At 54.1% G+C, this 13,340-nt stretch overlaps 2 protein-coding genes across 4 annotated transcripts; both read left to right on the top strand.

The window, feature by feature from the left end:
• The first annotated feature begins 757 nt into the window (after nucleotides 1-757).
• GAL3ST2 (galactose-3-O-sulfotransferase 2) lies at nucleotides 758-7,702 on the top strand. Of its 2 annotated transcripts, XM_057408381.1 has the most exons (4): nucleotides 758-952; nucleotides 4,368-4,454; nucleotides 4,880-5,159; nucleotides 6,742-7,701. In XM_057408381.1, exons 1-4 carry the CDS (start codon nucleotides 927-929, stop codon nucleotides 7,600-7,602), a joined length of 1,254 nt encoding a protein of 417 aa, XP_057264364.1. In that variant the 5' UTR covers nucleotides 758-926; the 3' UTR covers nucleotides 7,603-7,701. The 2 variants fall into 2 exon arrangements, with proteins under 2 accessions (XP_057264364.1, XP_057264363.1); XM_057408380.1 differs by lacking the exon at nucleotides 758-952 and having other exon boundaries at nucleotides 4,270-4,454; nucleotides 6,742-7,702.
• NEU4 (neuraminidase 4) lies at nucleotides 4,368-13,163 on the top strand. Of its 2 annotated transcripts, none has more exons than XM_057408379.1 (4): nucleotides 4,368-4,454; nucleotides 10,909-11,114; nucleotides 11,287-11,542; nucleotides 11,906-13,163. In XM_057408379.1, the coding sequence occupies exons 2-4, from the start codon at nucleotides 10,914-10,916 to the stop codon at nucleotides 12,967-12,969; spliced, it is 1,521 nt and encodes a 506-aa protein (XP_057264362.1). In that variant the 5' UTR covers nucleotides 4,368-4,454; nucleotides 10,909-10,913; the 3' UTR covers nucleotides 12,970-13,163. The 2 variants fall into 2 exon arrangements, with proteins under 2 accessions (XP_057264362.1, XP_057264361.1); XM_057408378.1 differs by lacking the exon at nucleotides 4,368-4,454 and adding an exon at nucleotides 9,948-10,238.
• The last annotated feature ends 177 nt before the right edge of the window (nucleotides 13,164-13,340 follow it).

The raw sequence follows: 13,340 nt of genomic DNA, 5'->3' as shown, positions 1-13,340 counted from the left end.
GTGGGTGAACTGTTTGTTTACCAAACGAGGAGAGCATTGAACGTCATTCCTGGCATGTGGAGTAGGGAGATTACCCCATCTTGAGACCTGCAGGAGCCTTGGTGGAATCTCGGATTCCTGTGTAATGCAAGTTGTGATGTTAGTAACACCACAAAGTCACTTTATAAGCAAGCCGTAAAACAACACGTCTTTAGGGGCAGGAGCTCTCTCTCGCATGGCCTAGACTCAGGAAAGTCTTTAAGCTTGTAACCTCCAGCTACAATAATTACATTTTTACTGGGAAAGAATTTGAAGCCTAAATGTTTTGAGGGGAATTTCCAGTAGGTGAACACCGCTCCTGTTCTGCTCTTCCTAATTTCTTGTTGCCAAATGTGGCTGGCAGAGCATTACAGTCCTAAACCACCGAGCAAGAAGTGGAGGAAAGGCGCAGCAGCACTACCAAGGCACCAAGGAGTGTGGCTGTGGGCAGCGAAGGGGCACTGAACAAGTGATGTGATGGTGTGCAGGGTGACAAAGGGGCTGATGATGCCCTCCTCCTGCCCCTTGCCAGCAGCAGCATGCCAGGATCGAGTCCCCCATGCCTTCCCCCCATAGCCAGGAGAGAAGGGGGTCCACACTGAGGTGTTCCTGCTAAATCCTTACTTCCCTGCAAGACCGTTGCACACCCCATCTCCTGAGGCAGCTCTTTCTACCTGTGTTAATGTGGCACCATAGCAGAGCTTTCCATGGCTTACTAATTAACTTCCTCCCACCCCCGGGAACACCTAGCCACTCCCTTTGTCCTCACCTATCCCAGCCATTTATAGCAGCTATGGGATGCTAGAAATAGAGCCGTGTCCACTAAGAGCCCAGGAGCCTGTAGACAAAAGGAGTAGTGCAGTCAATTCACAAAGGAGGTATTCTCCAGCTCGCTGCAGTGAGGCAGCATGAAAAGCCCTGGGTGCACTTCAAGGTAAGGGAAGGGGGACGGGAACACTGTGGGTGCAGAATTAAGGTAGAAAGGTCTGGTCCGGGTAATCCCTGAGAGTTATTAATAACCTATAGAGTTAGTTACAGTTTGCTCCAGGGTGGAGGTTAATTTTGCTGTGATTCTTTCCTTCCTGTATTCCAAGTCTTTTAATTTGAAAGAACCTTATTGGGTCAACACACAGAACTGTTATTTTCAGCTTAAGCCAAATGAACCAGAAGGTTGTCCCAAGCCTTAAAGCATCCGTAGCAGCACCTCCAAGTGTGACCCGGGAGGTGGTTTTCCATGTTTTCTTCCCGGCTGCGAGATGACATGGGTTGGGAAGGGGAGTTGAACCTCTGGCACACCCCTGCTGACAGCTCCCCAAGGATTTTGGCTTCTAGGAAAAATTCTGTGTCTTGGCAATTGGCTCCCAAGTGCTTCCCCAAAGGTCTCCCAGGCTGTTGCGTGTCTTCCGTGCTTGGGTGGCTTTTGTGCAGTGTTTGAGTTGTGTCTTTCTCTCTTCACCTTTGCTTTGCAAAAGACTGTATGAATGTGCCAAAAAAGTAGATGCTGGCTCTGACCGTAGCCGGCGACTCCGGGCTGTGCCAGACTTCATGCACCCATGGTGAAATGCTATGTCGCTGTTGTGTGAGGAAGGAAGAAATCACTACAGCCATGATCCCATGCATCATGTCCTCTGTGTTCCTATCGGCAGGCTGGTGGTTATGAAATCCCTCTGCTTGTGGCTGTAACTGTGAAAGATCAGTTCTGTTTTCTGTAATGCCAGGTACTTCTCTGGTTCACCTTCAGTTTGTGCCTGTGAAAGCAGTACAATAGCTCTCAGACAAGTGGGACGTGTCTTTTCTGGAGGGCATTGAAGGATGGGGGCTGTTTCAGCCATCCTGAATAGGGTGTCTGTTGGCCCAACAAACAGATGTAGAGGTGGCTTAGTCAGAGACTTGTAATCTTATGACAAAGGTGTGTGTATGTGGCACTAACGGAACAGTGTTTAAGAGCAGTGCTGGCTCTCGCAGAGCTGTGCCAGGGCAGTGGGTGCAGAGCGGGTGGTGGAACCTCTTCTGCAGGTTTGCAGGACACACTGAAACCAGCAACAGGCTCTTGTGGGTGCAGCGGTGGGTGGCTGAGCCCCAGGGGTGATGGGGACAGGACCGGCTGCATGGGTGCACCAACCAGTACCTATGTACCTGCAGCCCCCTCCTCTCATCTCCCTCCAGGACCCACTTACCTGCACTCCTTCCTGGGGGTCACCTTGATCCCAGCCCTTGGCCCTTCTCCTGAACACTTCCACTGGTCTTTGCTGGGGGCAGTGGGGTGAAGGTGGCTGCAGTCCCCCCTCTTTCCCCATTCCCTGAGCACTCCCTGAGCTGGAAGGCAGGTATCCACCCATACATCCCCAGGCAGGGGAACAAGCACAATGCTACAGGGTAGTGTTGTTTGCCACCCTGGGACAAGAAGCCCTCCCATCAGTGACAGATGTTCCTTAGCTGCCTCCCAAGGTGAGAACCAGAAGCGCAGCCACCTCAGGGGAGTGCGTGGCTATAGTGGATCCTCCTGTACCCCTCTGGGGAAGCTGCATTTGTGGTTACCTCTCTGAAGTGCCTGTCACGAGCACATGCAGTGTGGGATATAAACAGGAAGAATTAGAGATCTGTGCGCAGTCACAGGGCCATGCTCTTATTGCAGTCACAGAGACATGGTGGGATAGCTCACATGCCTGGAGTGCAGTCACGGGTGGATATGTACTTATTAGGAAAGGCAGGCCAGCAAGGTGAGGTGGTGGAATTGCTCTTTGTGAGAGACAGCAACCGGAATGTGTCGAGCTCTGCCTAGGGGTGGAGCAGGTCCAGGGAAGGGCAATGGAGCTGGTGCAGGACCTGGAGCACAAGTGTGATGGGAACAGCTGAGGGACCTGGGGCGTTTAGTCTGGAGAAGGGAAGGCTCAGGGAGGACCTTATCGCTTTCTACAGCTACCTGAAAGGAGACTGTAGCGAGGTGGGGTCAGTCTCTTTTCCCAAGTAACAAGTGATAGGACAAGAGGAAACACAGCCTCAAGCTGCATCAGGGGAGGTTTAGATTGGATATTAGGAAAAACTTCTTTACCAAAATGATGCTCAGGCATTGGAACAGGCTGCTCAGGGAATGGTGGAATCACCGTCCCTGGAAGTGTTCGAAAAACGTATAGATGAGGCCCTCAGTGCCATGGTTTAGTGGTGGCCTTGGCAGTCCTGGGATAATGGCTGGACTTGATGATCTTTTCCAGCCTAGTTGATTCTGTGATCATATGATTCTATAAGAATAAGTTGAGAGTTTGGGAGATGGTGGTGTTCAGGATATTGCATGGAAGAAGCAGGACAGTAAGTAGGTTTGCGACCCTGGACTTCAGGAAGGTAAACTTTGGCCTCTTCAAGGACCTACTTGGAGGAATCCCATGGGTCAGGGCTCTGGAAGGGACAGCCCACTTGGGATGAATATATGAACACTTTTCTGCAGTGCCATCATAGTGTTACAGCATCGTTGCCTGGCTCCATGCTTCCACTGTGTGCACCTTTGGCTTGTGGCCCCCCAGTTGCAGCTGGTGCAGCTTGTTATGATGGCTGTGGGTTTATGTGCAGCTCTTTGTTCTGATGGGCTTTGCTCCAATCCTCTCTCTAGTTTTCCATGGCCAGGTACCATGAAAAGTGCATGGGAGGCTGTAGACCATGTCCCGTGAAACTGGTGGTTACATCCATGTCAGGCCAACACGAGGAGCGATTCAGTGTCTTTCACATTGTACAAGCTGTGGGATATGGAAGCCACCGCTCTGTGCAGCAGGACCATGTGTGAGGATCCTTAGCCAGAAGGACAGTAGAAAGGACCACCAGGTCCAGCCTGCAGCAAGCCGTGTGCCCCTATTGACCCTTGGACTGGGCAGGCTTGGAGCCTTCCTCACTTCCTTGGGAGAGCGGGAGCCATGAGTTTGACCATCCCATGCTATAAATGGGAGTACATCTTCTCAAAACACCCAAAAGCCCAAGCCAGATCTGCTGCATTTTGGAATTTTCTAGTGAATAACCGAGAAGTTTCAACAGTGAATGAGATCTGGAGCCACAGAGAGCTAAAAGAAAGGCAAAATAAAAGGCAGCAGGGCAGAGCCGGAAGCTGTTGGAAGCGCTCAGGCTCTGCCTGTAGTAGCCTGTGTCTTGCCAAAGGCCAAAACTTGAAGAGTGATGGTGAAAGAGCAATTTCTCACTGTCCTGCCTCTAATGCAGAGCTGCTCACACAGCTGAGGGAGCAAAAGGAGGTATAAAATTGTGCTCCCCATGATGAACATTCCCAAGCTCAATCAGTGGCACTGGGTGGCTCACACTCAGGAGGCACTATCACATAAAAATCCATTGAAACTCTCCTTTCTCTCCAGGCATACCAAATGTCTCGTCGTTATCAGCCTTTGCCTGGGACTGATCTTCCTGTCGGGATTCTTCCGTATGAAGAATAAAGACTACACGTAAGTGAAGTGGAAGCAAGGTTGTGTGACTTCATCTGCACAGGGCAGAAAGGGTCTGACCGGTGGCACTTGATTTTAACACATGGGTTTTAGGCTAATAATGTAAGGGCAGTGGCCCAAAGTTATGTCCTAGATCCACATTTGGGTGGCAAGGGATGAAATTAGTCAGAGTGCAGCTTTCTGGGGCAAAATCAGCCATATGGAAAAAGAAAAGGGGATCAAGCTGAAGCTTTCGGGTGGGAAGCTGGAGAAGCAGAAAACAGTCTGATATCTATGCCTGAGGGATGGGGCTTATTTAGGTGGGTGCCTTGCCCCAGATGCAGGTTTGGTATCAGAAGAACCTGCTCAGGCTTGGCTATGTCATGTCCCAGAGATGGGGTATGGCACTGCAGGGGCTGTTTTCCCTACCTGTTGCCTTCCTGCAGAATCTCAAAGGTCCACGAGGAACTGCTGATCCCTTTCATGCCTTGCCGTGCCAAGACTAATGTCATGTTCCTCAAAACCCACAAGACAGCCAGCAGCACCGTCCTGAACATCATGTTCAGGTTCGCAGAGAGGTACAACCTCACCGTCGCGCTGCCAGCTGACCAGCTTGTCCACCTGGGCTACCCAAACACCTTCCTGGCCCACTTTGTGGAGGAATTCCAAGCCATAGGACGAAACTATAACATCATGTGCAACCACCTGCGGTTTAACCCCTCCGAGGTAAGGAAGGGCCACAGCACCTGCGGAGAAACCCAGTTCAACAAGCAGGGCCTCCAGACTAACAGGCGGAAGTCATTGCTAGACCACTCTCCATCATCTTTACCAAGTCTTGGGAAACGGGAGAGGTGCCTGAGGACTGGAGGAAAGCAAATGTCACTCCAGTCTTCAAAAAGGGCAAGAAGGAGGACCCGGGCAACTATAGACCAGTCAGCCTCACCTCCATCCCTGTGATGGAACACCTTATCCTTGGTGCCATCTTAAGGCATATCAAGGATAAGAGGGTTATGAGGGGCAGTCAACATGGGTTCACCAAGGGGAAATCATGCTTGACCAATCTCTTAGCCTTTTATAAGGAAATAACATGGTGGATGGATGATGGCAGAGTGGTGGATGTAGTCTACCTTGACTTCAGCAAAGCATTTGACACAGTCTCCCCCAGCATCCTCACAGCTAAATTGAGGAAGTGTGGACTGGATGATCAGGTAGTGAGGTGGACTGTGAACTGGCTGAAGGAGAGAAGCCAGAGAGTTGTAGTCTATGGGGCTGAGTCTAATTGGAGGCCTGTAACTAGTGGAGTGCCTCAAGGGTCAGTACTGGGACCAGTATTATTTAATATATTCATCAATGATTTAGATGAGGGAATTGAGTGAACTATCAGCAAGTTTGCTGATGACACTAAGCTGGGAGGAGTGGCTGACACGCCAGAAGGCTGTGCTGCCATCCAGCGAGACCTGGACAGGCTGGAGAGTTGGGCAGGGAATAACTTGATGAAATATAACAAGGGAAAGTATAGAGTCTTGCATCTGGGCAGGAGCAACCCCAGGTTCCAGTATAGGTTGGGAAACGACCTGTTAGAGAGCAGTGTAGGGGAGAGGGACCTGGGGGTCCTAGTGGACGACAGGATGACCATGAGCCACCACTGTGCCCTTGCGGCCAAGAAGGCCAATGGCATCCTGGGGTGTATTAGAAGGGCGGTGGTTAGTAGGTCGAGAGAGGTCCTCCTTCCCCTCTACTCTGCCCTGGTGAGACCCCATCTGGAATATTGTGTCCAGTTCTGGGCCCCTCAGTTCAAGAAGGACAGGGAGCTGCTGGAGAGAGTCCAGCGCAGGGCAACAAAGATGATTAAGGGAGTGGAGCATCTCCCTTATGAGGAAAGACTGAGGGAGCTGGGTCTCTATAATTTGGAGAAGAGGAGACTGAGGGGTGACCTTATCAGTGTCTATAAATATATAAAGGGGGAGTGTCACGAGGATGGAGCCAGGCTCTACTCAGTGGCAAACAATGATAGGACGAGGGGTAATGGGTACAAACTGGAACACAAGAGGTTCCACTTAAACTTGAGAAGAAACTTCTTCTCAGTGAGGGTGACGGAACACTGGAACAGGCTGCCCAGGGAGGTCGTGGAGTCTCCTTCCCTGGAGACATTCAAAACCCGCCTGGACACATTCCTGTGTAACACTATCTAGGTGTTCCTGCTCCGGCAGGGGGATTGGACTAGATGATCTTTTGAGGTCCCTTCCAATCTCTAACATACTGTGATACTGTGATACTAACAGCCTCTCTTCTTCCTCCCGGCAAACAGGTGCAAAAGGTGATGGCAGCAAACACTTTCTACTTCTCCATCCTGAGGAACCCCATTCCTCTGCTGGAGTCTTCCTACATCTACTACAAGGACACTGTCCCTGCCTTCAGGATCTCCAAGGACGTGAATGAATACCTGGCGTCACCCATGAAGTATTACTATCCAGCGGATTACAAGCGAAACATCTATGCCAGGAATATCATGTGGTTTGACTTTGGCTATGACAACAATGCAGAGGACAACAAAAAGTACATTCAGGCAGTCTTGAAGGAGATTGAACAGAACTTCCACCTGATCTTGATAGCAGAATACTTTGATGAGTCCATGATCCTCTTGAAGCACACTTTGTGCTGGGATCTGGATGATGTGGTTTACTTTAAGCTCAATTCCAGAAGCCAGGACACTGTCCAGACCTTGACTCCAGAAAGCGAGGAGCAGATAAAAGCATGGTGCTCACTAGACTGGAAGCTCTACCTGCACTTCAACCAGAGCTTCTGGAGGAGAATTGAGGAGACTATAGGCCTTGAGGAGCTGGAGAAGGAGGTGAGTCGCCTGCGAATGAGACAGAAGGAGCTCATGGAGACCTGTCTCTCAGACCAGGAGGCAGTGGGGAAGGATCACATCAAGAACAAAGCTCTCCTGCCTTTCCAGTCAGGGGATGCAAATATCCTTGGGTATAACCTCAAACAAGACTTAGACAACAGGACACTGAGAACCTGCCAGAAAATGGTAATGCCAGAGCTCCAGTACACATCCTATCTTTACGCTGCCCAACACCCGCACAAGAAGAGGAAGCAGTTAGGCTTGCCCTTGCTGTGGACCACTTTCCAGGAGAAGATGCAGCCCCCAACTCCCAACTAGGGCATGTGACAACCCACTGCAGTTTCCCACCCCTTCGCGTCACCCCATGTCTGGCACATGACTGGTCCACAAGGCTCTTGCACAAGAGAGAGGCAGGAGAGGGCTTTGTTCAGGGCCACCAAACTGGTGGTGGGTCCCTTTTTGGGGATGTTGAGCCCAAGGCTCTGCATTGTCCAGATCCTGCATGATGCCTGTTGCCAGGCAGGGGGACAGCCTGCTGCTGCTGCATGCCGGGCGGGCTTTCAGCTGGCTTAGACATTCCTGCCTCTTAATCATTAATCACTTAATCATTTTGTTTGCATTTGACTTTGTTTAATAGCTGCCATTTCATGCAGACTGGTCACAGCTCACTAGAGCAAGACCTGGTTTGGGGCATTTAGGGGAAAAAAGGGGATGGGGAGGGAAACGAGGAGGAGAGAGTGATGAGGGATGCAGTGCTCAGAGGAGTAGAGGAGATACTGGGTGTCCTGTCCAGCATCCATGCTCAGTGACATCAAACCACCATGCGATGCCAGTGCTGCTCTTTGGATGAGAGTCACAAGCATCATGCCCAAAGCTGGGTGTGCTGCCTTTCAGCCTTTCCCCACCAGCACATGAGACATCGTTTTTCATGTGTGTCATGGGGTGTGTGGGGCCTCTGCACCACCTGAGACAGCTTGGTGCTCCCCTGGGAGCAACATTCGGGGTTTCACCCCGCTCCCTTGGACAAGGGTCCCCAGTCCCTGGGCATGGACGGTCCCTTGGGCTCAGCATCCCTGAGGCCCTTGATCAGCAGAGGCTTCGTTGCTGACAAAGGGATTCCCCATTGCCCCCACCACTCTCCAGCACTGATGAGGAGTGGGATGGAGGGAGACATAGCTGTAGGCACAGCAGTTACACCATCCAGGTCCTGCAGCTGCCCTGACCAGTGTGAGCAGGAGGAGATGCTGGCTGAGCTTTGAAATACAGCACCACTGGCAATCATTAATGGCCATGACGCCAAAGCCACTGGGCTTGGTGCTGCCCTTCTGACAGGCCTTCCCAGTGCTGTTGCAGTACTGGGACCTGGATGGCAAGAGGGGGATGATGATCCAGGATCCCTTGGCTTGCAGCTTCGCTGCAGGGAGAGATGCTGTCGGAGAGAGTGGTTTGAGAAGCAGAGCAGGGATTTCTCTTGGCTGTGTTTCAACCCTGGAGGTAGTCGAGGGAGCCAGCCGAGGCAAGGGTTAACTGCCTGCAGTGCAACCTGTGTTCCTCTCAAGCCATGTGCACAAGCAGAGCAGCACTTTCTTGGTTTTCTGCTCCAGCAACCTGAGATTAAATTAACCAGGCATTTATAACTACCTGGGGTGGAGGAGACGGCCGCTGCATGCGTTCAGCCTGGGCAATCCCTGAGGGCCTGTCCTGGCCAATTCTGCAGCCTGAGTCTGGGTTTTACCTTGAAGCCTCTGACCCATGACTGCCATGTGCATGTTGTTAAGCCACTTTGGCTGAGCTGATGCCTGTGGTGGAATATAAGCATAGAAATAATTGCTTAACAGCTGACCTGTGGTGGGAGTCCTGGGAAGGCTGGGACCCTCCAGCCCACAGGCTGGGGAGCTCACAGCTGTGGTGGCCCATGGTGAACATGGGTTCCAGGACCTGGGCAGGGAGCTCCAGCCTCTCCCAGCCTGTGGGAGGGGGAAAATCATTGAATCATGAAATGGTTTGGTTTGGAAGGGACCTTAAAGCTCATCCAGTTCCAGCCCCCTGCCATGCGCAGGGACACCCTACACTAGACCAGGTTGCTCCAAGGCCCGTCCAACCTGGCCTTGAACACTGCCAGGGATGGGCAGCCACAGCTTCTCTGGGCAACCTGTGCCAGCACCTCAGCACCCTCACAGGGAAGAATTTCTGCCTAATGTCTAAGCTAAATCTCCCTTCTGTCAGCCCAAAGCCATTCCCCCTTGTCCTGTCACTGCAGGCCCTTGTAGAAAGTTCCTCTCCAGATTTCCTGTTGGCCCCTTTAGGCACTGGAAGCTGCTCTAAGGTCTCCCTGGAGCCTTCCCTTCTCCAGGCTGAACAAGCCCATCTCTCTCAGCCTGGCTCCATAGCAGAGGTGCTCCAGCCCTCAGAGCATCTTTGTGGCCTCTTCTGGACTCACTCAAGCAGCTCCAGATCCCTCTTGTGTTGGGGCCACAGAGCTGGGCACAGGACTGCGGGGGGGCCTCAACAGAGCAGAGCAGAGGGGCGGGATCACCTCCCTCGACCTGCTGGTCAGGCTCCTGGTGTTGCAGCCCAGGGCACGGTTGGTTTCTGGGCTGTGAGCGCACTGCTGTGCTGCTGGGAACTGCAAACACCCCCCATGGCCCCCTCTGCATCCCCCGGGGGCTCCAGCCAAGGTGGTTTGGCAGCTTCGGGGCTCCAGCTCTGCCCAGGGTCCATAACGGTGCCTTTGTGCGGCGGGTGCTGCATGAGCGACTGCCACTGCTGACTCAGGGGTTTTTCCAAGCCACTGTGGGAGCCCTGTGACCCATCGCTGGGGGGACCCTGCGGGCTGGGAAGGGGGGAGCAAAGCAGCAAGGCAACAGGCTCCGCAGAAAGCTGCCTGCTGCCGGAGCTGGTGTTACCCTGTGGTGTGTCTGGGACAGAGGGGATCCGCAGCTGAGCAGGACCCGGTGAGTGCCTTCGCTTTTAATGTGAGGTGTTTGATTGGCTGTAGTTCCTAATTAAATCACAGGTGAAAGTCACCCTCAGCTGCTCCGGCTTCGCCCTGGAGGGGGATGCCCATCTATCTCCTCCCGTGGTGGTAACCTGGGGCACGCAGGGACATGTAACTTTGGGACAGCTGACTGTGGTGGCGCTCCTGCTGTCAGCATAGAACCACAGAATGGTTTGGGTTGGAAGGGACCTTAAATCTCACCCAGCTCCAACCCCCTGCCACACTCAGGGACACCTTCCATTAGACCAGGTTGCTCCAAGCCCCATCCAGCCTGGCCTTGAACACTGCCAGGGATGGATGACCTTGAAGATCTATTTTGTTTTGTTTTGGGGTAGCCCAGGTCAGCCTCTTCAGTGCTACTCAAAATCCTGTGCCCCCTTTGAACAGCGGTGATTTGCCACCGCAGCAGCACACGTTCAGCTCTCTCAACCCCAACCTTGCCTGTAGCCACCAGCCCTCCAGCCCATGCTCTCAGGGGGTTCCCCAAACCACCGAGTTTTCCTCAAGTTAAAACCCTAACCCCCTCCAAGGGCAATCCAGTCCCAGCCACAACCACAGCTGTGCCTAGCAGCTGGTGTCCCGCCTTCATCAACCCGCTGTGGTCGGGCCACATCTTTGTGCTGCAGATGCCATGGGCTCCCGGCACTTCCCCGCCCGCACCGTGCTCTTTGAGAAGGAGTCCAACGGTGTCACGTACCGTGTGCCCGCCTTGCTCTACCTGCCCTGCGTGGCCAAGCTGCTGGCGTTCGCGGAGGAGCGGCTGAGCGCGGACGATGCCCACGCCAACCTGCTGGTGCTGCGCCGTGGCTCCATCTATGGCAGCTACGTGGAGGTGGGATGAGGGATGCCCTGGGGTTGCAGAGGGCACAGGCGGCTGTCCTCCGTTGCTTGTGCCTCGCATGGCTGAGCTCCTGGAGGCAGCCACAATGGGGAGGGGAGACTGGGCTGGGTGAAGTGGAGTGGTCCTCATCCCTCTCCATGCTCTCCTCCTCCCCCTCGAGCAGTGGGAAGACATGCGTGTGCTGGAGACGGCTACGCTGCAGCACCACCGCTCAATGAACCCCTGCCCGCTCTATGATGAGTTCACCGGCACCCTCTTCCTTTTCTTCATCACGGTGCTGGGCAGGACACCCGAAGCCTACCAGATTGTCACTGGCCAAAACGTCACCCGCCTCTGCTGCGTCACCAGCACTGACCAGGGACTGAGCTGGAGCAAAGCCACGGACCTGACACAGCAGGTCATTGGTGGGGCCATCAAAGGTAGTGCACTGGAGTGGGGCATGAAGAGGGGAGAACATAAGGGCAATCATGGGGGGTTTTGGTCTCCTGGATGCATCCATTGTGTGGCTGGAAGTGGCCTCAGAGTAGGAAGCCCGCAGGCATCAAAGAGGTGGGGTGGAAAAGGATCTCAAGCAGAGGGGGGCTGAGATGGAGGGAGCACCTGTCTCATTTGCATGGAGGAAAAGATGGAGAGGCCCAGTAGCTACGAGCAGGACAAAGAGAGCTCTGATGCCTCCCACCCCACCACCTTGCTTAGCTAGGCTGGGAGGGATGCTACGGTGAACTTTCCACACTGGGCATGGCAGGAGCACCCTTCAACCACATCCCATCTCCTCTCCCTAGACTGGGCAACGTTCGCACTGGGCCCTGGGCACGGGATCCAGCTGCGGTCAGGCCGGCTGCTGGTGCCTGCCTACAGCTACCACATCGACTGCAAGGAGTGCTTCGGACAGCTCTGCAAGACCACCCCTCACTCCTTCGCCTTCTACAGCGATGACCACGGCCAAGGCTGGCGCTTTGGGGAGTTCATCCCCAACCTGCAAACAGGCGAGTGCCAGCTGGTCTCGGTGGATGAGGAGGATGGCTCCAACGTCCTCTACTGCAACGCCCGCAGCCCCCTGGGCTTCAGGGTCCAAGCACTCAGCACAGACGATGGGGCTGTCTTCCACGGGGGGCAGCTGGTGCAGCGGCTGGTGGAGCCCCCCCATGGCTGTCACGGCAGCGTTGTCGGCTTCCCTGCACCTTTTGTCTATGCCCCTGCCACCCCTCGGGACCCCGTGATGCCCGTCCGGGGCTCAGCTTCCCAAACACTCCCTGGGATACTCCCTGGGATACTCCCAGGGTTTCGGTACCTGCCTGCTGGGCGGGCTGCAGGTGATGAGCTGTCTGCAGTGGCCACCAGCAGCCATCAGGAGCCAGCTGAGCCTAAGGAGGGCTGTCCTATCCCAGGGCATCACGGCCATGTTCATGGCAACACCTTGGTCCAAAGGGACCCCGTGGTGACCCCCAGCCCCACTGGCTTCTTCCAAGCACCCACATGGATCCTCTACTCCCACCCCACCAGCTCCATGTCACGGGTCAACATGGGGGTTCACCTGAGCACCTTCCCCAGGGATGTGGAGAGCTGGACTGAGCCATGGGTCATCTACGAGGGCCCAAGTGCTTACTCAGACCTGGCTTACATGGAGCTGCCCTACAACGAGGCCCCCATCGCTGGTGGCCCAGCCATTGCCTTCGCCTGCCTCTATGAGAACGGGACACGGTCGCCCTATGAGCAGATCTCCTTCAGCATGTTCACACTGCATGATGTGCTCCAGAACATCCCCCTGACAGCCACTGGTTCCCAGCGGGACAGCAGCTCCCCACACTGCAGGAAGCAGGGGAGAAGGAGCTGTCTTGTCTCTTAGTGCCCCCCAAGGTCGGCTCCTCCGAGTCCCTCAGCACCATCCCCAGGGCACCAACCTAGAGACCAGCACACTGGGATGCTCACAGGATTCCTGCCTTCAGCCATCATGGCTGCATCACACAGAAGGCATGTGTTACCATCCTCAAACTGGGGTTTAGCTGGGTTTTATTACTGGTTTTAATTACTGTAGTTGGTTGGGCATGGAGGCTCCTGCCACCAGCCCAGTCCTGGGCTCCTTTCCATTGATAACACAGGGATGTTGTTATTGCTGAGCAGTGCTTACACAGACCTGCTCCTCAGCTCACCCCACCAGTGAGCAGTCTGGGGGTGCGCAAGATGTTGGGAGGGGACACAGGCAGGACACCTGACCAT

The sequence above is a fragment of the Pezoporus wallicus genome, unplaced genomic scaffold (genome assembly GCF_028554395.1).
Source record: "Pezoporus wallicus isolate ANWC-B61680 ecotype Strahan unplaced genomic scaffold, APGP_CSIRO_Pwel_v1 contig_4238, whole genome shotgun sequence".
NCBI lineage: Eukaryota > Metazoa > Chordata > Aves > Psittaciformes > Psittacidae > Pezoporus > Pezoporus wallicus.
This window is presented reverse-complemented; position numbering and strand designations above follow the sequence as displayed.

Bases quoted from the DNA above. Each gene is read 5' to 3' on its own strand.
- GAL3ST2 (XM_057408380.1), top strand. From the start codon at position 4,270: ATGATGAACATTCCCAAGCTCAATCAGTGGCACTGGGTGGCTCACACT. The intron at 4,455-4,879 runs GTAAGTGAAGTG...GCCTTCCTGCAG, and splicing joins ATGAAGAATAAAGACTACAC to AATCTCAAAGGTCCACGAGG. The intron at 5,160-6,741 runs GTAAGGAAGGGC...CCCGGCAAACAG, and splicing joins TGCGGTTTAACCCCTCCGAG to GTGCAAAAGGTGATGGCAGC.
- NEU4 (XM_057408379.1), top strand. From the start codon at position 10,914: ATGGGCTCCCGGCACTTCCCCGCCCGCACCGTGCTCTTTGAGAAGGAG. The intron at 11,115-11,286 runs GTGGGATGAGGG...CCCCTCGAGCAG, and splicing joins TCTATGGCAGCTACGTGGAG to TGGGAAGACATGCGTGTGCT. The intron at 11,543-11,905 runs GTAGTGCACTGG...TCCTCTCCCTAG, and splicing joins CATTGGTGGGGCCATCAAAG to ACTGGGCAACGTTCGCACTG.